Raw genomic sequence first — 27,904 nt, forward strand, 5'->3', positions numbered from 1 at the left:
AAAGTTATCCAAAGAACGGAAATGTAAATGTAAAATGCGCGGTTATACAAGTTAAAATATTAAAATACATACAAATAAATACAATCTAGAGATTTAAAACACAAACGTTTTTAATGGAAAATTGTCTTGACAGTTTTTGAATGAAAATAAAATAATACATAATTAAATAACTTCATCTTTGATCCTTAAGAGTTTTAAATAGATTAAGCCTTCAAGCCTGATATTCTCCTCTAATGATTACCCCTTGATATATGAGGCTAGATCATATTTGCCTTCTTATTAGATTTTACATTCTTCTTCTTGTATACTTGCTTCTTAAAAGTTTTTTCAAGGCACTTTACAGCCGTCACCTTTTTCCGCTGACCTCATGTGTTTTTGTGTTTGAATGTTTCCTAATGACTGACATCTTGTAGAAATTTATTGATGCTGCTTATTTAGCAAAAGGTGACAATGATTGAATTGATTGTTGCCTATATTAGTCGAACCTTGGTCTCTCTGACAGAAGCCAGAAGTTCCTCCAAATCAAGAAGATGCTTTTGTCGTAAAAATAGATAAGAAAACAAAATCTTCAACCTTCAAATGAAGCCGTTCATTTAAAATTGTACAGTATGTTAAGTATAGATAAATATAATATATATTTGTATTAATGTTAGCGGTGCATTCATGCATATATTGCTGTTTACTGATTAAAGCAAAAATGGGATTGCATGAAAAGTAAAATATTGTATCACATTAAGAGAAATAGTACACAATAAATCAAGCCTTAAAGAGTACATGAAGATGACATAATTCCATTAGATCCATTAGAAGGTTTGCAATGAAACATGATCACTTAAAGAATTGTTAGATTTATTTGGGATTTTGTTTGTTTTATTGTTCTATCTAGCTGACATCGGTAGCCATTCTTGTTCTAAAAACTTGAATGGAATATGTTGCTTTTTCCTGAAACTAGGGCCCTGAAATTATCTATATTTCATTATTGCTATGACGTGTGTGGAAATTCAAACTAGACAAAGCATTAACACGCAAAACAGAACAGAAAGGCTGACTTGACAAAATAAGAGTATTTCTCAGAAGTGCAGCATGCTGTTTGTGAGCTGTGCTGCTTCTGCCAGTAAAACTCAATGGAACATATTTCACCACCTACACAAGTGAACTAAAATATCATCATATTGTCAGATCAATAATTGACTCTCTGCTATCTATTATATGTCATTTTCATCATCTAGGGTTAATAATGAAAAAGATAATTCAATGAGAGCTTCACACAAGAACAAATGACTCATTTGTTGAATAGATGAAATCTGATTTGACTATTTTCCAAGTGTCTCTTTATAAACATATTCACCAGCACTTATTCAAGGTCAATCTTTTTCCATATGAGTGGCATTCGTTTCCACAGCAACAACCTCTCATAGTCAAACAATGGAGGTGCCTAAACATCAGCCCTAGGAAAGTCCTCCTCACGGTGAATGACACATGCTTGCCCCCAACACAGAGCAGTTTAGTGAAGGTGCAAGATGAAAGACATTGGTGCGGATTTAAATTGAGGCTAACTGGAGGAAGTTCTCGGTGAATGAGATGAAAAGATTTAAGCCCTACAGAAATGCTCACGCAGCAGTTGTTACCAGGGAACAGTTCTCCACACGATGAAAACAAATGCTCCGTGGTTTCACCCACACTTTCTCAGATGTATCTATCCATCCGTGCGGGGATCTGCATGTGTTTACATCAACATCCACACATCTGTGCATCTATCTGTATTTACCTAGTATGCATCTATTCATGGGACATTCTATCAAGCATCCATCTAGCATCATTTCAGCATCTATCAGACACTAGGTAATGTGCAATAATTACAAATATATTTATTGATCTTTCCATGATAGATAGATAGATAGATAGATAGATAGATAGATAGATAGATAGATAGATAGATAGATAGATAGATAGATAGATAGATAGATAGATAGATATGTCAGCTGTTTGACTGGCTCTGCAGAACCATATCCCCTGCGGAGAAATGATGAAGAGGAAAACAGGAGTGAGAAAGAAGCAGCTGATTCATTTTCTTGAATATCCACCAGACCAGGGTGTCAAGAACTGAAATCAAGTTTTTCTCGTCCTGCTGGTGATGATGATGATGATAATAAGTGACCCAACTGACTGGTAGCGACGGAGGAACGCTGTTTCAGTTTTGCCATGTTGGTTTCAAGGCAACAAAAAGATCTTCCGTGAAGATCCGGATTTGTAAACAAACTCTCTGCAGTTTCGTTCCAAAAATAATAAAAATCAAAAAATATTATAACATTGGCGTGATGCTCTGGGGAAGGTTCTATGCTGAAATGCTTTACATGAACAATCCTATGTGTGCATCATAAATTAGATGTGAAAGGAAACGGAATGAGGTAGAGAGAATCCGTGGGAGGAAGTGGGTCTCCCTGACATTTCTGTCTTAAAGTTTCCAGGTTGACGTAGACAGACCAGAAAGTATCTGAAGTCACATGATCGACAACACACTCCGCCCCCATCGCTATATATATATATATATACCTCATCAGCCCATCTCACATTAACACAATATGGGACACGCCGGTCAAAGCGAAACATAGACTTTGTTTTCATTCAAGAACTAAAGGAATAGAAGATGTTGTTGGTGTTTGTCATCTTGGGGGGGATTTCCTGTCTTCTGACAGGTAAATGAAATAATGTATTCTCCATCCACAACTTTTGAACCTTTGGTGACGCAAAGTTCCTTGGATGTGTTTTTTTTCTTCTATACTAAAGAAGCACATTTTCATTCTAAAGTATTTATTTATTTAATGGCTCGTCCCTAGGCATTCAGTGTCAGGTGATTGAGGTGCTTGCTGCAGAAGGTGCCCAGGCTGTGTTACCCTGTAAATGCAACCTGTTGTCCTCAAGTTCTCCTGTAATCAACTGGAGTAAAGGCAACAAAGGGTAAGGTGTGTTTTTGTTTTTGTATGCGTATGAACTAACTGTTCATGCACTTTCCATTTTTGCTTTATATAACATACTTCCTGCGCCATCAAATGCCCTAATGTCCCTGCAATCCACATTCGTCACCTTCATATCCTTCATCTTCACAATGATAATGACTTGTATCCACACGCTGAACATTGTGTTATCAATGCTATCTATTTTCAGCACGATTTGGAAAATAAAGAAGAATGGTCTGCAGTACTGGGGCTATAGCTGGCTATCTACAAGGAGCCAGCGCATACAATGCCCACACTCCCAATTTGAAAGAGGCGATTACAGTCTGCAAATCAACAATGTCAGAGTGGAAGATGGCGGAAGTTACTTTTGCAAGGTGGCAAAAGGAGATCAGGTTTATAAGAATGAGGTCATGCTGCGAATCATTAAAGGTAAGAAACCAATTTATGAAGCATAAAATTTCCCGCGTTTTAACATTCCTCATTAGAATCGGGCCAGAGATTAGATCACAAATAAAGTGTAATATATGTCAATAATCTCATCCTCACCTGAATCCTTTACAGTGTCAGTGTCTCCGTCAGTCGCTATATCAGAGAGCAATGTCTCAATCAGCTGTAATATGACTCCCTGGATTTATGGAGCGAGTGTGCAATGGATGCTGAACAACAGAACATTTGTGTCTCACACCGGAAGCATCACAAACAGAGAAACGGCTGCAAGTGTTGTGAGGGAAAAGGCAACTGCAGGACTGACAGGGAATTGGACTTGCATTGTGCGCTACAGGGGCAAAGAGGGGCGAGCTTCAGCGACTTTGACAGGTATACGACTGAGAAGATGTAGAAAATGGAGCTATGTTGAGATATTTTATTTTTAAACATAAGCTCTTTCTTTTACCCCCCGCGCTCTCACAGGAATCATCCAACCACCCAAAGACAACACGAAAGTGTACGCAGCTGTGGGATCTGCAGTCACACTCCCCTGTGTGTTCTCTGGTTTAATTCCCTCTAACCCAGTGTGGGAAAAACTGAAACCGGGGTTTCTTTTTAAGCCAAATCCTGGACATCTTCCCGACTCTTTCTCTCATTCCTCTCAACCTGCTTTGGACAACTCTGCCACTTTAAGAGAAGTTGCCTTTGAGGATGAAGGAACGTACAGATGCTCTGGAAACATAGAAGGAAGGCAGCTGACGCGAAACCTGCAGCTTGTTGTTGCTAAAAGTAAGCTCTTTATGCATTTGGTTTAAGGTTTAGTAACCGGATCGTTGATAATGAGTAGTAAACCTTAAATAAAACCTGTTTTTCTGTCAGTTAACAGCAGCAACTTGTCGAATAAACGAGATTCTGTGACACTGACCTGCCTGCTGACCGACACGAGTGAAGTCAACTACCAAGAGTGGGTTCATGTGGTCCACAACCTCAGTGGAAGCCAGTCTGTCGTTTCCACCCAGAGTGGGAAAACGCTACGAATTAGCAAAATATCAGCAGCCACTCAGGGCGAATGGGCATGTCGTTTCTACGGGAAAGAAGGCATGCTGGGGAACATAACCTACCACGTTGAGCTAATGAGTAGGTTCATTAAATGTATAATATACTAGAAATAATATTACTATTGATGTATGACCTCTTACTAAAGTGATATTATTATTATTTTACTTGCAGATGGACTGAGTGGACATAAAACATCAGGTCATCCATATGACAGTGGCGTCGTGATTGGTCTCAGCTGTCTCCTCCTTGTTCTGCTACTGGTTTTAGTTAAGATGTACAAAAACCACCAAAGGGTAAATACTTTGAAAAGCTCATTGATCTGTTTAAACATTTGAATGGAAAGTTGTTGTTGTTGTTTTTTTAGACTAAAATTGCTTGATGAAAAAAAACTATTTAAAAGAGGAAAGAAATACACTTACTGCAAAACCTGATTTCAACTTTTATATTGAAAATAAGTATTACAGAGTGAATACAAAATACATTAATACATCATCACATCTTGAAATGCAGTTGTGTTTGAAAAATCTTGCACGTCTTATTTTCTCAGAGAAAAAGGATCTTCCCTTACCCGGCGCTGGAGACGGTCATTCATACTATATCCAATGAGCGGGAGGAGAGAGGAAAGAATGGAGAGAGAATGAAAAGACACTTTAAACAGGAAAATCTCACAGCTCTAAACTGAAGTGAGATCTTTTTTATGTCTGCGATAGGTTGGGAGAAGTTTTTACAGTAGCCGCTGCAGCAAGACTGTTATTCTATATTCTCTCTTTGGGAGGATTTGTCAAAATGCTAACTTAAATAAACTGTTTAAGTAAAGTGCATTTAACAGAAGTAAATCTGTTTTTATTTACTATGATAAATAGTCAGAAACGCTCAGAATAAAAGGGGAAATTATTGCATATATTTATATACTGTACCGGTACATATATTTATATGAAAAAAAACAATATGTTTTATTGACAACAGGCTTATTCTGTATATTGTTTGTACAATGAACTATATTATTTAACAATAAATAAAAAGTTCCAACTGAAGGACTGTCGGTGGCAGACTACATGAAATACGTTTGTTTATCCTGTTTGCTCCTTTTCAGCTTCAGGTTATAAATAATAAAGCTTCTTGTTGCACTCATTTTGTCGCTCTGTAAGTTCACAACAATGAACTTATTGAGTTTGCATGATCGATTGTTGAATGGCGGTCTAGTCGTGGATCCTCTCAGAGCTATACCTGACAATACTCTCCGTCTTCTTGCTCTGAGTTTCCTTGGAGATGCCAGAAGGGCAACGATCGACTAATGCCCTCCAGAAGCCCCTCTTCTCTGGGTTGTAAATGACTCATGAATTCAGCATCATCGAAGCACCAACCTGGCCGGTCCACATTCACACCCTCCGTAACGAGAACGCTAAACAAGAGATGGAGACAGAATTCAAAATGAATCAGTTTTCACGCTTGCTTTGTGAGTTTTTTTTTTTTTTTACACTATATGCGACATTTGTTCAGATGCGCTCTTCTTCCCAGAGCTGCCGGTCTGCATTCAGTTGGATAATGCATTATAATTATTTGCCAATAAAGAGCCAAAGAGCACACCACACCTAAAAGTACAATAATTAATATCCCTGGTATTCACAAATTACATTAAATTAAATGTTATGTAATTTTTGGGCATAATACTGAAGTAGAATGGAAGAATAATGCATCCTATAAAATAGATTTTGATAAATATTAGTGATTAATATGTGTAAATTTGTAACTAAATCATCAGAAAGTCATTAAACTTGTTGTTTTGTAAGGAAACTGCTTAAAGTGTCCTAAAATGATAAATTCAGGACCGTTTTAGCAGATGTCTCATGAGGTGAGACGACATGCATTCATCATGCTAATTGAGACTTCAGAAAACCCATATAGGCTCTGAAAATACGAGGTGATTTTAAGTTTCCGTGCTTGTGCAGTAGTCTGTCCATTATGAGCTTAGTCATTACTGGAAACGAATTTCAATAGTACAGATATGACAGATTTGAAAGAAATCCCCCTCTTAAGGTTAAAAAAGTGATCACAAACAGAGAAACGGCTAGGTAAAAAAAGGTGCATTCTTATTTCTTAGTTTTTAATACAGGGAGAAAACATCTGTTCTATGATACCAATGAATGTTAAGGCACTAAATTATTTAGAAATGTATTTAAATGAAACTCTAATTACACATTTTAAACAGAATACATAGTATTTGTAGGAACTTATATACCTTATTGAAATGTAAATACAGCATACGGCTTTGACATTCATGTGAAGGGGTAAATGTATTTATGCACTAAATGTAGTTAATCCCAAAGATAGAACTCTAAATAATAAAAATAAAAATATTGATGATTAAATGTTTATGATTCTTTTTTTCTCTGATGCTAAATTTGTTTTGATTACAAATGTGAATAAATACACTTCAATTGCCACATAAAGGTAGATTGTCATACTAACCTGTCCTTCTCATCTCCATCATCGTCTCCATCCACCAGTTGCTCCTTCCATCCTTTACTCACAGTGAGCGCTCTGTGCCTCATCACCTTCACTTCATCTTCCCAATCTGTGTCTCTGTCGCCATCACTGTGTGATTGGGACGGTGCGGCGGAAGATGAGGGGGCTGTATTTACGTCTGATTTTGATCTGTCTCTCTCCCTCACTCTGGCAGTGGCTCTTTCCAAGGGCCCCTCCAGAGGAGAAGGTTGTCCGTTGGGATTATACTGCAAGTAGCAAAGCTGTGTCTCCTTTGCTTGGGGCATCGTGAACAGACTTCTGGAGTGCAGACGAGGCCCGAGGTCACTTTCAACACTAATATAAGGAATGGAGGCGCTCCTTTGGTTTTTCACATTTACCATTTTGTCATAGGCGTTGAAATCTGACGTTTCTGGCTCAGAGACTGTTTGGGCATCTGGAGCAACACAATTATCCACATCCCAAATGATATCTTGTTTTGGCTTCAGAGAACCCAGCTTTAGCACCCTGTTTGAACCAGAGCTGGGACCAGAAGTCTTTTTGACATTTGTGTCATTGTCTGGGTTGGAAAAAGAAGGAGACCAAGGTGATTTTTGGCCCTGGACAAATGTCTGAGGAGGAGGTCCTTGATCGGCTGTGATCAGCCTCTTCCTCTGCAGACGAGGTGACATCAGTGTTTTGGTCCAAGACGCCGGAGATGTCTCCATGTCAACAGGAAGGCTGTAGCTGTAGTTCTTCCTAGTGTCCTGGTCCAACAAAGCATTCTTCTCTGGCCTGGGTGATGTTGGTTGGTGTGTAGTTTGTGAGACACTGTCTTCATCTGTTGGGTAGTCAATCTCTGGATATTCATCCAATAAGAGGAAATGCCCACTTCTGTACTTTCTGTGATCAGTCGCCGTATTTTGAGGGAATTGATCCAGATGAGGGGTGGATTGGGATATATTATTCCAGGCCACCTTTTTCTTATTTTCCATGAGAGAGGCAAACATGTTGTCTCCTTCCTCTGGATGGAACCCAAATTGCTGCCTTCTCACTCCCATTTCTATCCATTCATGTCCTCTGACTGCATGTTGCTGACCCTTGTGCACAATTACAAAATTATTTTTACTGGGCTGGGAGTTAAATAAAGATACAATAGTGCTGTTAGTGGCTGTGTTCTCTGGAGGTCGATACGGTTCATGCGCTTCTTTAGATGCAAGTAGTCCATTGACCGATTTGGGTATTATAAAGTCATTATCAAATTCATCGACAAAAGTCTCTCTTTCTGATTGGATCAGAAGTTCTTCTTCTTCAAACAAATCCTCAGTCTTAGCTGCTTCGACCGGTTCGACCTCTCGCTGCTGGATTTTTGCATTTTCCATTCGTCTGAGGCTTTCCTTCTCTCGCCAGCTTCTTAGCGTTTCCTGACAATGCAACACAGGAACCAAGCCAATAAAGCATTGCACAACGAATGAATATGTTATTTTTATAGAACAAGATCATAGTACATAATTAGGACAAGTATCAAGTTCACATATCAGTGTAGTCTCGGTCGGATCAAGTTGAGAAAATGAGTGAATGAAATGAGATATTTCAGAAAGAGAGAATCAGGAGAACCCGTTCCAGGACCCATGAGAATTCCAGTCCATGTAGTAGAGGTAGTTATTTGATTAGTCAACAATAAAATGCTTATGGTTCATCCTCTGGGGATCATGATTGTCTGTTCGTAGCAGGCTCACACAGTCTGGACTGAATGGTTGCACAGACAATCAATAATCATCTTGATCTTGAACATCGCTCACTGTATCACGGCATAATTTAGGATTAAAACTATCATGTTTAAAGCGCTTTAGGAGGTGATACCTTTGCCTGCTGGATGGTGGCGATCCACGTGGAGCAGCTCTCTGAGGTGCTGGCTGTATATATGTAGACGTTCATTGCGGTCCGAAGCTCACCAACCTCTATAAGAACAAAGGAACCTGAGACAAGGGGAGAGATGATGATGGCCTTGATAATATATTTACGTAGAACCCACTGTCCTGTATTTGATGAGGAAATGTCACTCACAGCTGTCTTTCAGTGTCATGCAATACGTTCTGTCCAGGGCCAGAGGAGGTCGGACTACCTTCAGGCGATCGCCTTTCTTTGGGATTTGGGTCATTAGCAGAACATCTGAAAAAAGTAGAGCCACCACCTCCAGCTGTCTCATGCCAAGTCAAAAGGAAGAAATGAAAAGATAGAAAGTAATGTGATTACAGTGCTGTGACTTAAACGTGTAGTGGCTGAGGACATGGGCTCTGCTGACCTTGCTGTCTTTCCTCCCTCGAATCTTTACCTTCTCCTCCAGCAGCAGCTTGCGGACGACTTCCGGACCTACTCCTCTGATGGGGCACGTGAGGTCGAACTGACAGATCTCTCTGACAAACTGTCAAGTAAAACCGCCGTGAGCCAGCAACACAGAGATGTCAGAGAAGGTCCTTACATAATCTATCCGGTGGCGCAATGTTAGCTCTGCCTCCAGTTGACCAAGAGGTTTGTTCAATGATCAATATTAAAGCAAAGGAAAACAATCTCCTTTAACCTTGTCAATTTCTTCATTTATTCCCTCCAACTCAAAACCCTCCACCCTCTGAGCAGAGATGGTGAGAGCAAGCTGCTCATCGTGGACCTTAAGGTAGTCGTTGATACTGTCCAAGAAACTCTTCACACTAGACATCTAGAATGGGACAAGAACAAAGGGTTATTGTTCGTCAGGGGAGTTTGTTGTGCTACACAAAATTGGTCATTTGTGCTGAAATGAACAATTTTAAGGATGAGTTCCATTTCCGCTTTTAACGGCGCCAGGAAAACATTTCCTAACATTTTGACAAGAAAATTCCAAAAGCTCATTTATAAATATCAAGCTTGTAGACTTCAGACAACAAAGAGTAACTTCAGTTACAACGGACAGATCAATCCTTTTTGTAGACGGCATATTGTTAACTCAAATTTGTCTTTAACAGAGACATTTTTCTAGAGATTAATATCTTGAAATCTCTACTTCAAAATGTATATTTTGACAGAGCAAAATAAGGCCTACATAATATCTACAATCACTTTAATATCAGAACTAGAATTGCCGTTCCCTTCTAGATTTCAGTTTCTTACCATGCCTCGGAGAGACTGCTGCACGTAAGGATCCGGGGTGTTTTTCAGAATGGCCTTGAGCAGAAGAGGGTACTTTGTGATCCTCTGATGGGGTCTGGCCTGCATGTCTCCCAGCCTCATGCGCTCACAATCTGGGTGAGTCTCCACCCACTGGACAAACCAAAAGTACACAAACAAAACCTCAATGTCTTTCTTTGAATCTAGTTTATTGCACAGTAATATTTTTTTTTTGCTGGAATCGTTTTAGTAATAATACAAAAGTGGTGCATGACCGGCTTGTCTTACTGTGAGTTTTTGAGTATGCGTGTGTGATCTTTCATCTTAACACACCTGTGTGTGTGCTGCTAAATGTACCTGGACAAAAATAAAAAAATGTGGGTTGTTCTCCATCTGCGTGCGAGCAAAAATAAGACAGTATTCTTCCTCCCAGCAGTAATCTCGATAAGAATGGAAGCGCTGATGGAACTGCAGACACAAAGAAAAGGTTGCTTAATGACAGTGTGAAGAACCCTAATTAAATTTGCACGCAGTTATGCATCCAAAATGTTACTGAAAGGGAAATTCCAGCAAATTTTATTGCATATGTGAAAAATTCTAAAGCAAAACTGAACTAACATATAAAATATGTTTACAAATGTGCTACGATTCCCACACATTGTGCTTACAAATGTAATCATGCATTTTGTCTGGTGGAGCACAGTTATAATTATATTCAAACCAGCTTCATACAATTGTTGAGTACAATATTCAAATAATGGAGGAAAAAAACTAATTCATATTGATTAAAGAACAAAAAATATTATTATTATTATTATTTACATTCTTTAATTTATCTGCAGGAATATAGATTATCACACATCAGTGGGTTCCTACCTGCAGGCAGCCAGCTTCTAACATCGTGGGGTCAAAGGGCTTCCCAGTCTTCCGGACTTTGTTTAACATGGGATAAATCACCTCCTGCCAGAACAGCTGGTGTGCTCTTAAGACGAATGGAAGGTTGGAGAAAAGCAGCTCAGGGATGATCTGCAACACCAGCAAGTTGAAACCAACACACACACAAAAACACTAGTTAATGACTGACTTCCATGCTTTGTCATATTTTCTGTGTTGTACTCTGCATAAGCCACAGCGGATGTTGCTGTGCTAGTGAAGGTAGGTCAATGGTGTGCAGATTAGTGGAACGTAGGCCTTTATGTTAACTCTATTATCGGGTGTCAGATTTGTATGTTGCCGCTCTAGATGGGAGACACAGAGCCATGCACGCTGACCTCCAGGAGAAATCCATGCTGGTGTAGGTTGACCAGAGCGGCAATAACCAGCTGTGAGAAGAAGAGACAGGTTTGTTTAACATCCTGTGGAAAAACCCTTTTCAGCTGACATACACAAGAAGAAACGTATGTAAATGAGACTGTGGCAGCAGACGGAGGACAACAAATTACGTCTTTGATGATGAGGAGTTTGTTGATGTAGGAGAGCTCGGTCTTCACAAACTCCCACAGTGCCTCTTGTTGGTGTTTCTGCATCTTCGACATTGTCTGAAAGTGAGAACCGTAAAGGAGGATGGATTAAGATGCTTAATGAATGAATGCCAACATTTCATACAGAGGTATCATGCAGATAAATGCAGTTCTCCAAATATTGTAGTAAGGTAGAGTCATGTAAAACCACAATATGATGTTATGTTTAAATATGACAGTCCAATAAGCCTACCGAATGAGAGTCCACGATGTCTGTCCAGTTCTCCTCCAGCGTTGTTCCCTGACTGTCCTCCTTCCATCTCCACCTTAGAATGGCTGGTACAGCATAACTCCCCAGATCCTGCTTCAACATATCCAGCTGGCCTCTCTCCTAATTAGAAGACAAAGACGGGTGACAGATATAAAAAAAAAAATGCATGTTGCTTCTCTATACATGTAGTGTAATGACAAAAAAAACAACATCATACCTCGGACCCTAGATTTTTGTCAGACAGTCCCTGGCTGAACAGGACCTGTTTCAGTGCACCTCTGGGTTTGGGTCCTGCAGATGGTCCCTTGTTCCCTGTTGGAAGGGCAGTGACGACTTTCTCCTTGGTCCATTTCTGAAAATGGGAATAAATCTCTGTTCAAACAAAGGTGACATATTCTCAATATTAAGGCAGATTTCCCCTCTCATTTTTCAAAGGAAAAGAAATATATGTCGGGAGTCATGTCAAGGAGACTTATAAATGAGAGATATAATCAACCTGTGATGCAATTGAGATATGTAATCACAAATAGTGCCTTACAGTTCTCAACCTACATACAGTTGCAGAGCTGTGGTGCATAGAGGCATCAAGAAGGGAGTGAAGGGAGGGGTATAAAGAGGAGAGAAGTAATCGAGGAATGGAGAAGACAGATACGTGCTGTTTTTCCACAAAATATTCAGTTTAAAAAAATCAATTTTAGTATTTACTATAAAAAAGGAATAAAACCATAGACAAAAATTAATGATAATAAAAATGTACAATACTTCCTCCTATCCTACAATTGTATTCAACTATCATACTTGTCAAAATGTTCTTGATTACATTTAAGACATCACACTTCTGTCTCATTTTACGAACCTGGTGGGTCAGCGTATTGAACCTCTGTTTGTCTGACGCCCCCTTGTGGTGACTATTTGTCTCTGTAGAAACCGACGTCCAATCAGTATCTGGCTCTCTGGTTTCTGTGTCTCTCTGTCTCAGCTCCCTGTCCGAGCTGTCCGGCCATGGAACCGCTGCTTCTTCCACCAGCGACTCATTTCCTCCACTGTTGTTTACATGGCTGTGGACAAACACACATTTACTCGCTGCCAGAATAAGGCGTGTGAAAGCACAACGGAGAGGAGTTTATTGGCCCTGTTACACGGATGGATGGATGGTGAACAAGTAACATGATAGATCATTTGTCCCTTGTGGTGATTCTGATCAGTTCTCCATCGTGTCAAAAAGACAAAAGCTATCACCTTTCTTCAAATTACTGAGGACCTGAGAGGTTGGAGGTTCATTCATATATTGATGCATCAACTGAAGTTTTACAAGAGCAAATTCATCAGATGCATTTAGCCAATGCCCGATGAATTTCCTCATCACTTTTTCTCTTTTCCCCAATGTTTCATTGCATAATTATATAACATAAGAATATCTGAAAATATTAAGTCAAGTATTACATTAAAACAAATGTATTTTATCATGATTTGGATTGATGGACAAATTAGTTTTCTACTTTCGTTGCCAGTAGGAAGTCAGGTAAGCAGAAATCATTTCAGACAATTAAACATAATCCAAACGACACACAGCTACAGCTCCACAAACACAGTGTTGCATGTCGAGATGTGAGTTGTGGACTCCACTAACATGAGTTTCCACAATCCTGACATCAGTAGAACTTGCAGGACGCCCTGCTGCTGACTGAAATCAAAGCAAAGTGACTGATGCAGCCGTGAGAGAGGAGAACACCTGTTGAATTTTTGATATTATGGCTGCACTGTTTATAGTGCCACAGTGAGATTAATGCTCTAACTGGTAGATACAGTTTTTATTTCCTTTCACACTGCACTAATCTACATTCAGACTTTACAACACTGTCGTAATAACGCTCTACATCCCACCGTAACACATTCAATGCCAGATCATAATAACACTTAAACCCACTGAAGGTCTGAGGCTCAGTATAAACAGGCTTCGGTCCACCTCAGCCAGTCAACAGAACACTGAGCTGACTGGAACTACACGGCAGCTGCATGAAACACGCTCCGGCTTACTGCAGTGAAAACAGGAAATATTCCTCTAATGAATTCACGACCTTGTCCCAGAAACAGCTATCACTGTTCAATATAAAAATTAAAAGACTTACCTTGGCTTATTTGGATCCATTTTGTTTCACCCTGTCATGTTTGATTTCTGTTCCTCCTCTTTCTCCTCACCTGTCTCGAGTCCCTCCCTCGCCTCCGTTCACCTGCACCGTTGCCCCTCTGCAACTGGCCCGACAAGAACAACTGGATTCTGCAGTTGACAAATCAGTGCTCCAGTCTGGCTAACGTGTCACGGATAGAAGTATTTCCTGGAATAGAGCTGGTGATGGATTTCTTTGACAGGAATCTATTGTTGTTTCACGTTACCGAGGGCACGGATCAGCTCGAGTCAACAGGAAGAAATCATTTTAAGAGGCCAAGAAAGGTTTTCGGATCTATTAACAGGCAATTTATTGCCAATCAGTGATGAATTGATATAAAATCAGGTTTATTTCCACTTCAGATATTAACATATGTAATCACATACCAGTTTGTTCTACTTGTATAATACATTTTTGTACAATGTAAAAGTGCGTTGGAATCAAAGGTCTGGAGTCTGTCTGATTCACATCAGAATCTGCAGGCCGAGACTTGGCGAGGAGCTTGGCTGAGGCCCACTGAGTCAAGGCGTGTCCCGTTTCTCCAGTCGTGAATAATGCTCGGATGAAGGGGCTTAGCAGAAGGCTAAAAAGGGGCTACGGAAAGCCAGAGAAAAGTTGCTTTATGAGTAGGAACTACTCAACTTCACGTTTTGTTACTGGCACTTTGGCAATAGACGTCAAGAACTTTAGCAATTGTATGACAGGGAACTGATATTAATAGAGCTGGTTAGTCGCGCTGGATCGTGCACTTCCTTCTGCTGCTCTGGAAAATATATGCCTTGTTTGAATTTCTGAATAAATGATTACCGTACTGACTAACTGAAATCAGCAAAAAGCAAATAAAAGCATTACAAAATCTGATCAAAAACCATTAAGCCCATTATTATCTCAATCTCCCAAACACATATATTTCATTGTGGAAGCAGCATATCTAAGACAATTAGTTTGACATGCTGGAATGAACACTTACTCATTCTCATTTTTGCATTTGTACAGCTTAACTTGGCATTAAAATAAATCCAACCTGTATCCTCCCATAAAACAAATAGAACCAGTGTGATAATTCCTTTGGAAAAAACACAAACTAATCCTTTAACAATTAGCCTTTTTTTTGCTCATAATAAATAATGTTCATTAGTGAGCTTTGAAGGTAGGCAGTCTGTGGATTGGTTGGTGGGCTTTGTTAAGTTTGGGACAGCTGTTTTACACCATTGACATTAATGCCAACATAATGAAAGAAAGAAAATATGCATAATTACCCAAATCACTGTTCCTTAAAATATATATATATTTTAAAAAGCATAATCAATACCAAAAGTTCTTGAAAATTCTCAAACTGAATTCTTATGCAAAATGTTTTTGCTGAAACTGTCTTCTAGCACCATGCGATCCATAGCTCTCAGTAGTTTGACCCTGCCATCTCAAAGAGGGATCTTCGGGACAGGAGGTAGAGTTCTCTGGTTGCTAGGCAATGAAACTGCTTGGGTGATAGAGCCGCGCTTGCTTGCATACTTTCAGGCATGAGAGTCTCAGAAGTGAACAATACTTGGTTTCATGATGCTTTTTGCTCCACTGGACAAACTCGTAGCAGCGTTACTGAATGCCGTACTTTGTCTCCAGCTCCTCAGCTACCCATTCCAGGTTCATCTTTTTCAGCTGCTCTAACAACTCCTGCAACAAAGGCCAGTGCAGCATTCCGCCTGCGCGGGATCCTCGCTCAGCCCACACCCTCAGCATCTGGTAGTGAGCCTCCCGGCAGGGTCGGTGGTCCACCTCTGCTTGTTCAATCTCCCTCTCCTTCACACCGAGACAACGCACCAGCTGCTTCATTTGCATGACGGGAACCAGATCCAGCACCGTGTAGATCATGTCATGTACTGAGGAAGGGGTGGAGTAGGAGGAGACACGTTTGTAGAATAGTTCTTTTTGTATATTTGAGATGATACACGCAGCATGTGCTGCATCCTGTGTGGTTTAAAATGCACTCACTCTTGATTTCGAAGGGGACACAGTCCGGCAGATTGGATGGCTGCTCGTGTTCCCTCACAGAACTCGGGGGGGCAGCCTTCACGCTAACCGAAGCTTCCTCGCTGTGAATTAAGACTTCCTGTAAAACAAGCACAAATCAGATTTGTGTCATATTCAATGTGCATCAGAGAAAACGCAAATACAGTAAGCTAGATTAGCACACCTCGCAGGATTCTGGAGAGGCCGCCGCTTTTTGGGACGGGGATTCCAGCAACTTCTTCTTGGTAGACCATTTTGTCACCATATGGGTGATTACAGCCACGACCAGAACCACAGCTACAACTCCACATACGATGTTGATGACGTACTCCTCCCCAAAATGAGGCGCTTCGTTATAAGAGGGAAGCATGTGTAAGGAAGAGGACATGAAAATCGACATTTTAGAAAAGCAACACCACAAAGCAGTTTCATAAAAGAAGCCCCACCGGAAAAAAATACTTTTTTCAAACCCAAGCTGATGCCCAAGCAAGAAACGCTAAAAGTACATGTGCACAGTTTTAAATGCACGCAAATGTCTGAAGATGCGCACCTAAAATTTCACTAATGGTTTTAACTGCTGTGAGTTCTAATAATATCTGTGCTCAGTGTGATGTTTGGTGTTTTCTGACATGTGAATAAGGCAGGAGGAAGTTAAACAAATGATTGCTCTACACTCCCTCTTGTGGATTTGGAGGAAGACATGGGTTACACATGATTGGATGCTCTCCAGATCCGACATACTCTCCAACCTCATTCCGAGCTGCTCAGAAGCCAATAGCAACGGTGATATCTAGCATGTCTACCGGCCAGCGGATCGATTGCATTTGTCTCTTTAAGCCAAAGCGCCGTGGCTCGTCTCATCGCGTCTTAAGCAACCGGCAACACTCGGTGATGCTGTAGTCAGCGAGTCGCTCTGGAAACCAGTTGTGTTCTTGCATTGAAATGTAAGCGGAGAATCACACCCTTGTTAAAAACACTCACCTTTTATATCTTCACCTTTTGGGGGAAGTGACGAACAGTGGTGTTCACAATCAGTCGTGCAACTGCGGAAAGCAGAGAGGATGTTTCACAACATTGAGGAGGAAATAGCAAGCGTAAAGAGGAAGTTATGAACACAACGTCTAACATTAAAGCGCTCGTCTCCATGTCACAGGTTCCTAGTCATCCTTATTCGGAACAATTTGTAGTAATTAAAACAGAGACGATACTTCATCCGTCACAATTAATGTTGAAAGTCACATCCTGTTTTTATTAACAAGAGAGTAGCTGAAGATGCATCAGCAGGTTTCCTATTTTTATGAGTGGTATATTTGTAACCCCCCCCCCCCCTTGTCTAATAGATGATTTAAATGCCTCAGACTCAGTCTTACTGTCGGGTTACTTGTATTTTCTGTTGCCAACTAATGGAAAGATTGAGCGAGATCCGCTGTGTCCGCTAAGTTTCAGTTCATCAAACCAACTTCCCCTTTACTGACTTTTAATAAAAGCATCAGAAAACCCGGGACCAACGGGACCAAGGGCGATGGATGCACGCAAAGTTCTCGTACATTAGTGCACTCACTTCTTGCAAGGTTCACAGCCGTTGTTGACTCTGTAGTAGTTCTCTCGACATTTACACACAGTGTTTGTCTCGTGTGTACCTGTGTACAAAAATTATCCTGTTCAGAATCGATCCAAATTTCCTTCAGCATCAGTAAAATATTTATATTTGCCTACACTCAATATGACTGACTTTAAAACAGACTTCACATTTGTTGAAACTCACATTCTCGTGTTTCCATTTCTCCGGGTTTACACTTTTTACATTGGTGACACTCGGTTGTTTCTGAATCAATCTTATATCGGTAATAGCCCTTCTCACAGCGACAAATAGTGTTCCGGGTGCTCTCGCATCCGGATTCCTCCACTTCATGATATGAGCCTGTATCCAGTTGAAAGAGAGCACAAAGGTGACCGTCGGTGGATGCAGCACGGCAAACTGAACAGGAAAATCAGATTTTCTTAATAAAAAAATAAAATAAACCGGTAATGTTACTTTTACTTTTGCAGCGTTTACAACTTTTACAGTTGCGGAAGTAGTTCATCTGATCCGTGTATTGTCCAGGTGGGCAGGGTTTGCATGTGCTTCTCTGATTCATCCCACGACAGTCTTCTATGAGTTTGAAACCTTGCAAACACGAACATTGCAAACATAGTAAGGCGTTGTAGAATGGAGCCGATCGTATGAAAACGTTCTGATGTGTTCCAATAACGATCGCGTGTGAGGTTGCAGTACCTGGAGAGCATTTGTTGCAACAGATTCCACTGTCAGTGAGATAATCCCCGTGGTCACATGTCACCTCCTCTAAAGGTTTTAACAATGCCAACGACGGGATGAACAAGCACTGTAACCCAGAACATAACATGCATGTAGGAAAAGCTCTACCCTTCATCACACAGTGGTTTTTATGGATACACTCCAGTTCAAAGTATTCGGTGAATAGCCTCAAGTTCGTCTTACCGGGAGCAGAAACGTGCCGACAAGTGTTTTTCTACGCCATCTTCCTCTCTGGACACCCCCCTCCATCATCTTCCAGGTTTAAGTCAATCCATCTGAGATAACCTGCAAGAGAGACAATCGCGTAAAAGCCACTGTAATATAGCACAGCAACTGGATTGTGAGTTGTTTAACTGGTGGAGAGAATATTATCTCTACAAGCCACCAATTCCGCTATTCTACTGCCCGAAATGATTTCCCTAAACTAAATAGAGTTTATTTAATTAACGTTAGGTTACAAACCTAAGGGCAAACTAGTTTGGATTTTATGTGACTACTATTTTTTAGAATGCATTCAAGATGAAAGTATTATTGCACCACGTTCATTAAAGCTTTATTGTGAATACGCTGTAATGAATAATGAGCAAACACAAAGCCTTTTTGGAAATAGACAGCAAAACTGCAACGAGGTCAAACTGTGCCCATTTGACCCAGTTAGGAGTTCTCCAGTGCACCAGTTCACAGAGGAGAGAAGCCGGGCCCTAGAATCCTAACATTTAGAACAACATGACCTACTAGTTTTCCTGAGGGAGTCTTCCCAAGGGATGAATAAAGCCAGCGCCCCCCCGTGGCCCCCGGGAACAATCCAAGCATTCCAATCCACACACCTATAACAGCTTTTCTTGGACCTACTGACAGCTGACAGGCTTGTGGATCAACCACCAGTTACCACGTTATCTTTTACGGGAGTGGGCTGAAGCATTTTATTTTGTTAATGCCAGATTACAAAAAACAAACATATATTTATCCTGGTTCTGTGTTTTACACTTCCTCTGCAAGATGGGCATTAATTCAAGGCTTGTGTCTACATTAATAAACTTGGTACAGGAGAAGCGCTGCGTTCTAAATATTGGCATGACTTAAAAACGTTAGTAATGGTGCGTGAACCTGTGGAATTTTCTCCTGTCAGTGACTTGTGTGGTTACAGAGCCGGCACGGAGGTTCGGGGATCTCCTCTAGCTCTCCACTGGCTCTCCTCTGGATCTCCTCTGGCTCTCCTCTGGAGCTCCTCTGGCTCTCCTCTGGCTCTCCTCTGGCTCTCCTCTGGCTCTCCTCTGGCTCTCCTCTGGCTCTCCTCTGGCTCTCCTCTGGCTCTCCTCTGGCTCTCCTCTGGCTCTCCTCTGGCTCTCCTCTGGCTCTCCTCTGGCTCTCCTCTGGCTCGACAGGAGGTTTTATTATCATTATCATGTCGGCCTTAGACTCGTCTTCTTCCTGCTTTCCTCATCCAGTGTGGATCGTGTGGCAGTTCAGCAGCTTGAGTTCAAGTGTGTTTGTGTTTTTTTGTTTTTTATAACCCAAATTATAAAAAATTGAATTTAACGAAGTGACTGAATGGATGAGTGGATTCTGTAGTTCATGGAGGAATCGGGAACGAACTGCTCCACGGATCCACGCGTCCTGTCCCGTCACGTCCCCGTCGCGCTGACATTTAAAAGTGCATTTTTAGACGTTTCGGGGAACCTGACGTTGAGATTCGTTCTACAGAGATAACATTACTGTAAACTAGATCAAAGACGTAGTTTCTGTTTACGTTTCGGCTCACTGGTTTCGATTCGGCTAAACGCACCACAAAAACGGCCACCGCAATCTCACACCTCATAAGAACATTCTCCTCTTACGCAACATGGCGCGCAGGTATCTCACCAACACTTACCTGGACAACGTGCCACGGTGCCTTATCTTTTCCACTCCGAGTCCATATATCGACGCTGATGTATAGTTTTAGGTTTATTTTAACAGAAAGCTACGCGCCGCCGGCTGCGCCCCGATCCGCTGCGCGCAAGCGGAGGCGGACTCAGACGGGAAGTCGCTGCGTCACGAACCCGTTTCAAGGAATTGTGGTGGCAAAAAACACGCGAGCTCTTAAGTTCATTTTATTTACAGAAATAAGCACATGAAATAATCCTGAGTTAATGCCGGAAGCATTTTCTTCTTAAATTAAATAACAAGATGTGCAATATTGCAGAGACAAACATTTTGGAGAGATCACCAGATCATCCATCACAGGGTTAACGCAACCATTCGTGCTCGTGTGCACACACGTGCGGGTAGGTCGGAGTCGCACTTTTTCATCTGCCCGTGCGTGTTTTTGAGTTGTGGGAGGACGCGGAAGCGCGCAGAGAGGAGATCCCAGAAAAGGCTCAGAACCCACAAAGTTTAGCTCGTTACAGAGGGAATTAAGTGGCACTGAGAAATTATTTATAGATGGATATGATGCATTGCAAAAAAAAAAAAAAAAATGTGTAATTGATTCACTGAAATGTAAAATCTTAAAATTTGCTATTTGAAGTCATTATTTAATGTAAAAAATTAAAAAGCTGTGAATAGAATAAGAAAAGTGATTTTTTTTTTATATGAGATAGTTAAAAGGTCACTCTCAGTTTACATTTCTATATAAAATGAAGTGTAGATCTATAATTACAGGCACTATAATTAAAGGAAAGAATAGCCTGGAGTCGGCAGCAAGAATGTCAGACGGCAGAGAAAGATGAATGCTTCTACAGAAAAGCCACATCCTTCATCTCTGTCCTCTTCTTCCTCTCTTTCTCACTGCCTGTGTTGCAATCACCCCGACCTACATTGCTCGATGTGTAAGACACTTGAAGTAGGTTTTCTCACGTGAAAACACTCACGTTTGTGCATGTGTAATCTACTATTCAGTGACGACTGAGCGGCCCTGCTCTGAGTCTGCAATCTGATTTTGTGTTTCAGTCAAAGCTGGAAATATTTCCGTGCAACACAGTTAGTGTGTCCCTAGGAAAGGTTATCTTACATTCTAATTAAACACATTAGTTGTTGTTGTTGTTTTTTTTACTGTCGGTCTAATTCTGAAACCTGAAGATAAGCACAAGCAGGTTTGCTTTAAGTCAGTTTAGCCTTTTGATGCTCAGTCGTCTATCTCCCCAAGTCATCTTTGTACTCTCAGTGGCGCCACTCACCGAGAGCCGAGCCAGGCCTCACCACTTCCTGGTGTTCCCTTATCATGATCATATAATCATCACTGCATTACTGAGAGGTCATTTGTGAAGAACTGGCATCTTTGAAAAGTGACAGGGGTATTGATCAGCGCGCATGACAGTCGAGTAGCAATGCAATCCAAAATGTTTCATACCTTTATACTGTAACACAGGTAATTATTTAGATGTTCTGTGCAGTATTATAGGCACCTAAAGTCACAAAAAGTGATACAAATATGATAAATATTTGCACACAGGCAAGGAATTTAGAAGTCAGACATTTACCTTCAACTATTAAATATAGTCAATCATGCATTCATTTTGCACCTGCACTATGTTATTTGATCAAAGGCCTGACAGATCATTTACACAGCACATTAAATATCTTTCGTGACATTCAGAAAAAAACAACGGATGTAATTTAGTGTTGTTAATAGAAATCTATTTATATTTCTTATCCATGTAATTTGCAGGCTGCAGCTGCATCAGAACTATTGCCAGAGCTGCTTTCTGTAAAGCGGCAGAGTTGAATGAGTCCCAGCTATAAGTTTAAAATGGAGAGAACTAGGCAGATGCAACAAAGTTAGATTTTCTGCAGAATAGTTAGATTTTGGACAAAACGAGACAGATGGCGCATCTGGCAAAAAAAGCAGAGGCTGAAGAAGGTCATGTTCTTATGAAGAGCCAGGGGGGTCACAGCAAAGGGACCAGAAAAATGTTGGGCTTTCAAAATGAGTCATCGCTGACTTTTATGAATAACCTCCTGTCACACTTCTGGTCCACATTCAGTCTCACACTCAGAGGGTCGCAGGTTACATCTCCTCTCACCTTCCCATCTATGGTAAGTTAAAACTGCTAAATCATTTTCAGCCATGCCTGTCAGGTAGAAGTGTTATGCCCTTTAGGATGTCAGTAGATCTATACATGTATTTCTCCAGCGGTGTGATGCAAACTCAATGACGTTTAAAGCCTATCATCAGTACTCCTGTATGATGTGTGATTGTACAGCATGTGTACAACTTGTGTCTATTATGACTTGAGCTAGTATTATAAATCCCTGCAGAGTTTATTTCAAATGTGAACACTGTTTTTTTGTTTCACTCAGTTTCAGTAAATATACCTGAAAACATGGATGATTATTTCTTTCTCCCTTTGAACTTCTCCATCTCTTCATCTCCTCATCTCTTTCTTCTTCCTGAACTCCTCTTCCCAGATGCAGCCACTCCATTATTTTGCTTTTACTCTCTTGTGCAGTCTGTCTTTCCTCTCTTCTGTGCTTTCCATACAGTGCAAAGAGACACAATATCCTTGGCCTGCGCCAAAGCCAGAATTCTGCTGTGATATGTGCCGACCAGGTAAAAAGTAGCATCCCCACATTTCCACAGGAATCGTGGTTTTTGTTTCAACAGAAGACATAATTTGCTTTTGGTGTTTCAGGAAAATATTTGGCTAGCCGTTCACGTTTCACGTGTGAAAAAGTGTGTGAAGACTGCAAGGGCAAGCGGTACCGGGACGCCTACAACGTGGAGCTGACCTGCAAATTTTGCGAAAATTGCGATCGCCGTGAGTAATGTCGCAACAAGATAGGAACGCTCTGAACAGTGTGAAAGTCCTACTTTTAGATCAACCACTGAAACAGCCTTGGTAGGCAACATCTGTCCTTAGCTTCATCCAGATGTTCTCTTGGTCACAACCCAGTGCATTCTGTACTTTACCAATATGCAAGTAATATTATTAGACAGCAGGATTATTATGTGTGTATTCTGAAGAAGAAAGTTGCCAAAGTAAAAGCCTTTAAATGGAACTTCTAATACAGAAGTAGTCACTCATAACTCATTTAAGCCCCCTGTGTTTATTGTATATCCATTATTTTGTATGTTGTTTATGTATGTTGTGTCGGAGTTTGTTGTCAGGGCATGACTTGTTCGTGATTCATCATTTATGTCTCATCCTGATGATCAATTTGTCCAGTTAGAGCACAAAACCTTAGAGAAGTTACTTTAAATGTTACTCAACTCAAGTCAAGCATGCAAGGGGGTTCCCCATTCAAGTGTGCCATGGTGGGCTACAGTCAGAGAGAGACTAGAAGCAGGAGGGGATGGGGGGGGGGGGTCCGAGAAACCCGCTAGCTCCGGACGTTATTGTGATGGGAATCCGCGACAGATTTCGTGCTTGTATCGTGTTAACAACTGAAGCAGCAGCACAGCCCACCGACAGCGGCAAAGGCAAGAGGAAGTAGACCATCGTCACATCAGTGGAAAAAAAAAAGACAAAAAACACAGAAAAGTGCGAAACATCGGAAAGATAGCAGACAGAAATGTCATGTCCTATGTTATTATTCACGTCTCTTGTGACAGGTGAGCAAAAACAGACTGTTGTGCTGATTTTTAAATGTCACCATGGAAAGCACATGTGAGAAAAACACAATGCAAGTGAGGGAGAGTATGTGAGTCTCTTTGTAGGTAGAGGAATATGTTAATGATGTTTGACTTTTTATCTTGCAGCAGCAAACCTTTGACATCTGGTGTTAATGATTCTCAAAGATTTGGAGATGCAGGTTTGGAAGGAGGAAACATGCCACATATTTACAGAAAATTAAAATAATTTTCTAATAATTCTTTTTATGTTCAAAGTCATAATTAGACTTTAGCTGTGGATAGTAATGAGCATTGACAACAGTGGTACAACATTTATCAACTATCATCTGAAGCTCTTGCTTAGATCTCAGCCTGAATTACACAATATCATTAAAGCCCTTCAGATACTCTGTTAAACTGGTTCATTAAAACAGATTTTTGTGATGACAGTGGCGCAGTAAGCAATTTCCTTTTTAATTCTTCTCCATTTTCAAGCATTCAAATAAAAATATTGCATCAAAGTGATATGCTTCTATGGCCGGTCTCCAAAGAGGAACACATGAGCTGCCATAAGGGACATGAGTCATTTACATTTTGTCATTTGTGTCATATTTTTAGGGAAACCTGTGTGTGCATGTTTTTGTTTCTCATTCAAACTCAGAATTAATGTATATGATTATATATTCATATTATAATGACACATATTTAATGTTATTTTGTTTGTTTTTTAACAGCAAACATGGACTATAAATCTGACTGTAACGCCTCTCGTAATGCTGAGTGCAGATGTAAAGCTGGCTACGAATGCAAAGAGCATCCCTGCAAACAGTGTGTTCCAATACCAACCACCAAACCGCCTCCATCCACTGCAGGTACAGGTAGGAGCTGCCCACATTCAACCACACCTCACACCCAGTTAATAACAGCAACATGAGCAGATGAACTATAACACAAATGAAGGCTATTGTTGGTTTGACCCTGCATAATTTTAAAAGAGGAGAAGCAGAAAATTAAACAGAAACTCTTCTGTGCTGATGTAACTATTAACGATAATACAAATAAAACTTGTTCTCAGTGACTGAACGCAGCATCGGTGAAGGTTGTACATACAAAGTCAAGTGGGTTAATGGTAAGTCATGTCATGTGATTGCAAAACCAAATAATCTAATCTCACCTCGGAGGAATCCTCGTAAATAATCTGAACCAAGAACATTTTCATATTTTCACTGAATTATCAATCTGAGTTTTATTTTTTTCCAGCCTTTCCTTCCAGCCCTGAAAACTGGACATACTTGAAATACTTCTTGCGTGGGTGTTCCGCTTCAAACGTCATTATGTCTCTTTTGCACATTCTTTTGCAGATACAGTGTGGTCTCTCGTGATAATTGGCCTCCTGTCTGCAGGAATGGCTGTTATTCTTGTAACAAAAATCAAACCCTTTCTACACTGGATCAGATTAAAACATGGTAAGTACACTATTGTTTAGAAACAGATTGCACTTTCATCCATATACAGATAGAGCATAATGCTTTTATTATTTTCCGATGTGTTTACAATCTATCCTCTTGATGCTCAGACTCCCTTTTGGCTGACTCAGGCGCAATACCTGTGGCCCCATGCTCAAAGGATGAAGACGTGTCCAAGCCTGTCCAGGAGGCAGGAAATGCTACCAAGATCAAATCAGATCCTGAACTTGGATTAATGGCACTTTTACAGGCCGACCGACATTCAGTAATTTAGAGAATCTCTCGCTGCCTTCAACATTTATTACAAATGGAGACCAGTGTGACTGAGCTCAATCTGATGAACGGACACAAATCGTTTTAAGACTAATTGAGTCTCCTGAAAGGAAAAATGACCTTTTGACATCTGTGATGTTTAAAAGACAGACTGTACAGAATCAGAGATGATACGAGAAATATGGTGACTTTCTGATGGTCGTGCATGAGCTAGGAACGTTGCGTTATGATGCAACACTGTGGTACGGAGTGGTGCACAAAGGTTTAACCTGTTTTTGCATCACGTGTTTATATACAAATAGACGTTTCGCTGCAGATACACTGTTGGATTTCAGATACAAGTGAGTGTTTTTGACATGGATACATTTCAACATACCTCGACTATATTTTAAATACAATTTTATTGCAGTTGAAACGTCTCATTAAGGATTCCAACACTTTGCAGAGAAGTGACAGACAGCGTATTAAGGACTATTTACATGACATTGAATTATAACTTACAAAGGACTTCCAGTTATTTCTCCCAGTTCTGTACAGATAAAAAAAAAATATTTCTGTAGAACACTGTGATTCCCAGTGTGCCCGGCGGGAATAAACCTGCAGCACGCTCCACCTGGAACCGGCTGGATACCAGCGGTCATAACATCCATCACAAATCTTTTTACAGTGCGTCATAGCACCTCCTCTCTTGACAAGTGGCAGTCCTTCCCCTGCTCCTGTGAGGGAAACAGAATGCTGTCGGCCTCTCCACTCTGCTCCTCCTCAGAAAGATGAACGCTGCAGGATGTCGGCGGAAACACAGGGCGGTCTCCCTCATCTTCCTCTCTGCCCCGCCCCTTCTCAGCCGTCCTCCCACCTTCAACTGTTGAACCAGCTTGGCTTGTAAACTGACTCATCAAACTAACGATGACCAACCTCGGATTGTGGACGTGGACCGGACCTACAAAGACAGAAAACAAGCAAAGAGTGCGCTGAAAGGAATGTTTTTATTGAGCTATAGAAATGTGCTGGGACGCAGCGTACAGCAATTCGAATCATGACAAAAAAACAGATGAATAGTTTGCTTATTTTTTTTCTCTCTTTTTCTCAATGATGCCATAAACTGAGTCAATTGAATCACATAAACATCTTCACTTCAATCATCAGTACCCAGATTGGCTGCTGGGAGGAATGACTGCTGCTGCTTTGCACTGAACGAGTCTCTGGAAAACTGAAGAGTCGACTCCTTGGATTTATGAGGGGCCTCTTCACGTACCTAGAGAAGAGCATCCCCATCAACAAAACAAAGTGATGTCTTACAATCAAAGTTTGCATAAGACAGAATGAAGCTTTGAAATCACCTGCTTACCTTATTACATGCTACCATTGCAATAACTGGAAAACAGTACAGAAATAAAAATACCAGTAAATAAAGATTGCCACATGCACCAGCGATGATCCAACGTGTACAGTATTTGATTTACACAGTTGAGAACCGTCTATATAACATATTTGTAAAGCTAATGACACATTTGGAAGAAGATGCGGAAAGGCCTGTCCATCTTACCTTTCTTGAGACATGATTCGTCTCTGTTACGGACAAAGTAGAGGATCACAAGGGCTAAACATCCCACGAGCACCACCGGACATAAGATAGCTGGCAGCCGACTACTGCTGTCTGAGAGAAGGAAACAAGATCTGTGTGAACGTGCTCATTTTGATGCTGCTGGTTTGATAATAACAGCAATAAAGGGAATTGACAGAGACGATGCATTTTTCAAATATCTATTGAATGAATTGAATCAATCATTAGCTGCCATGTGAGTATAACGTTGTCCGTGGGATTGAAGGAAACATTTGGGAATCGACAAAATCTCAGACAGATTCTTCCTCTGGGGATCATAAATGTTTTTGCAAACCTTTGTGGTAATATGTGTCATGCTTTTTGAGATATTTATATATTTCTGGAAGGAACAGAATTTATTTTTGTGCTTCCTGCCAATAAAAACTACTTTAAAATATAACATTCTCTGGATTCTTTCTGTATCTGTTTCACCCGAACCCGAACCCGAACCCTATAAAATTCACCTGTTTTCAGATGTGTGCCATTTTCTGCTCCCAGGACTGACTGGGAGCCACAGCTGTGTGAGGAAAGAGCAGCTAATTAAATATTTTAATGTTCTCAAATATGCAACCTTATAAATGAAGACAGCTTACATTTAATGTATACCACAATAATCTCAGTGTTACATGAGTACAAGTATAAGTCATCTAGACTCTAAGCACAGCGTGACTCTAGAGTCATTTATAATACACTGGATGAAGGGAAATCCAGGACTCACTTAGGAAGCTGGCAGGGTTTTGCAGAAATCCTGTTATGT

At 40.7% G+C, this 27,904-nt stretch overlaps 4 protein-coding genes across 5 annotated transcripts; 1 reads left to right on the forward strand and 3 right to left on the reverse strand.

The window, feature by feature from the left end:
• Positions 1-4,956: 4,956 nt before the first annotated feature.
• On the reverse strand, positions 4,957-13,929 carry plekhg6 (pleckstrin homology domain containing, family G (with RhoGef domain) member 6). The gene is made up of 16 exons (XM_068757884.1): positions 13,910-13,929; positions 12,637-12,838; positions 11,998-12,132; positions 11,763-11,897; positions 11,492-11,587; positions 11,321-11,371; positions 10,926-11,075; positions 10,407-10,517; positions 10,053-10,202; positions 9,487-9,621; positions 9,211-9,330; positions 8,973-9,105; positions 8,769-8,884; positions 6,912-8,329; positions 5,670-5,844; positions 4,957-5,035 (listed from the first exon to the last, which is right to left on the reverse strand). Exons 1-16 carry the CDS (start codon positions 13,927-13,929, stop codon positions 5,027-5,029), a joined length of 3,156 nt encoding a protein of 1,051 aa, XP_068613985.1. The 3' UTR covers positions 4,957-5,026.
• A 312-nt stretch (positions 13,930-14,241) lies between these two features.
• Positions 14,242-18,560, reverse strand: tnfrsf1a (tumor necrosis factor receptor superfamily, member 1a). 2 transcript variants are annotated; one of them, XM_068759633.1, is made up of 9 exons: positions 18,456-18,560; positions 18,231-18,339; positions 17,997-18,122; positions 17,721-17,876; positions 17,517-17,595; positions 16,937-16,998; positions 16,140-16,303; positions 15,938-16,055; positions 14,242-15,825 (listed from the first exon to the last, which is right to left on the reverse strand). In XM_068759633.1, the coding sequence occupies exons 1-9, from the start codon at positions 18,522-18,524 to the stop codon at positions 15,542-15,544; spliced, it is 1,167 nt and encodes a 388-aa protein (XP_068615734.1). In that variant the 5' UTR covers positions 18,525-18,560; the 3' UTR covers positions 14,242-15,541. The 2 variants fall into 2 exon arrangements, with proteins under 2 accessions (XP_068615734.1, XP_068615726.1); XM_068759625.1 differs by having other exon boundaries at positions 17,991-18,122.
• Positions 18,561-22,163: 3,603 nt separating this feature from the next.
• LOC137914287 (CD27 antigen-like) lies at positions 22,164-25,545 on the forward strand. The gene is made up of 6 exons (XM_068757895.1): positions 22,164-22,289; positions 22,662-22,803; positions 22,886-23,011; positions 24,540-24,683; positions 25,167-25,271; positions 25,382-25,545. The coding sequence occupies exons 1-6, from the start codon at positions 22,164-22,166 to the stop codon at positions 25,543-25,545; spliced, it is 807 nt and encodes a 268-aa protein (XP_068613996.1).
• A 455-nt stretch (positions 25,546-26,000) lies between these two features.
• Positions 26,001-27,644, reverse strand: si:dkey-260g12.1 (uncharacterized). Its single transcript, XM_068760565.1, has 5 exons — positions 27,612-27,644; positions 27,091-27,201; positions 26,893-26,918; positions 26,694-26,799; positions 26,001-26,484 (listed from the first exon to the last, which is right to left on the reverse strand). Exons 3-5 carry the CDS (start codon positions 26,908-26,910, stop codon positions 26,216-26,218), a joined length of 393 nt encoding a protein of 130 aa, XP_068616666.1. The 5' UTR covers positions 26,911-26,918; positions 27,091-27,201; positions 27,612-27,644; the 3' UTR covers positions 26,001-26,215.
• Between the last annotated feature and the right edge of the window lie 260 nt (positions 27,645-27,904).

This window comes from Brachionichthys hirsutus, chromosome 3 (genome assembly GCF_040956055.1).
Source record: "Brachionichthys hirsutus isolate HB-005 chromosome 3, CSIRO-AGI_Bhir_v1, whole genome shotgun sequence".
Taxonomy (NCBI): domain Eukaryota; kingdom Metazoa; phylum Chordata; class Actinopteri; order Lophiiformes; family Brachionichthyidae; genus Brachionichthys; species Brachionichthys hirsutus.

Coding starts and splice junctions, on each gene's coding strand:
- plekhg6 (XM_068757884.1), bottom strand. CDS start 13,929: ATGGATCCAAATAAGCCAAG. Junction 10,203..10,406: donor ATTTTTTTATTTTTGTCCAG/GTACATTTAGCA, acceptor TGGTTTGTCCAG/TGGGTGGAGACTCACCCAGA. Junction 9,331..9,486: donor TAAATGAAGAAATTGACAAG/GTTAAAGGAGAT, acceptor TTTACTTGACAG/TTTGTCAGAGAGATCTGTCA.
- tnfrsf1a (XM_068759625.1), bottom strand. CDS start 18,524: ATGATGGAGGGGGGTGTCCAGAGAGGAAGATGGCGTAGAAAAACACTT. Junction 17,596..17,720: donor AGAAATGGAAACACGAGAAT/GTGAGTTTCAAC, acceptor TTTTGTACACAG/GTACACACGAGACAAACACT. Junction 16,056..16,139: donor CCTCTCCAGAATCCTGCGAG/GTGTGCTAATCT, acceptor CTTGTTTTACAG/GAAGTCTTAATTCACAGCGA.
- LOC137914287 (XM_068757895.1), top strand. CDS start 22,164: ATGTTGGGCTTTCAAAATGAGTCATCGCTGACTTTTATGAATAACCTC. Junction 22,804..22,885: donor CTGTGATATGTGCCGACCAG/GTAAAAAGTAGC, acceptor TTGGTGTTTCAG/GAAAATATTTGGCTAGCCGT. Junction 25,272..25,381: donor CTGGATCAGATTAAAACATG/GTAAGTACACTA, acceptor CTTGATGCTCAG/ACTCCCTTTTGGCTGACTCA.
- si:dkey-260g12.1 (XM_068760565.1), bottom strand. Junction 26,485..26,693: donor CCTCCCAGCAGCCAATCTGG/GTACTGATGATT, acceptor CTGTCTTTGTAG/GTCCGGTCCACGTCCACAAT.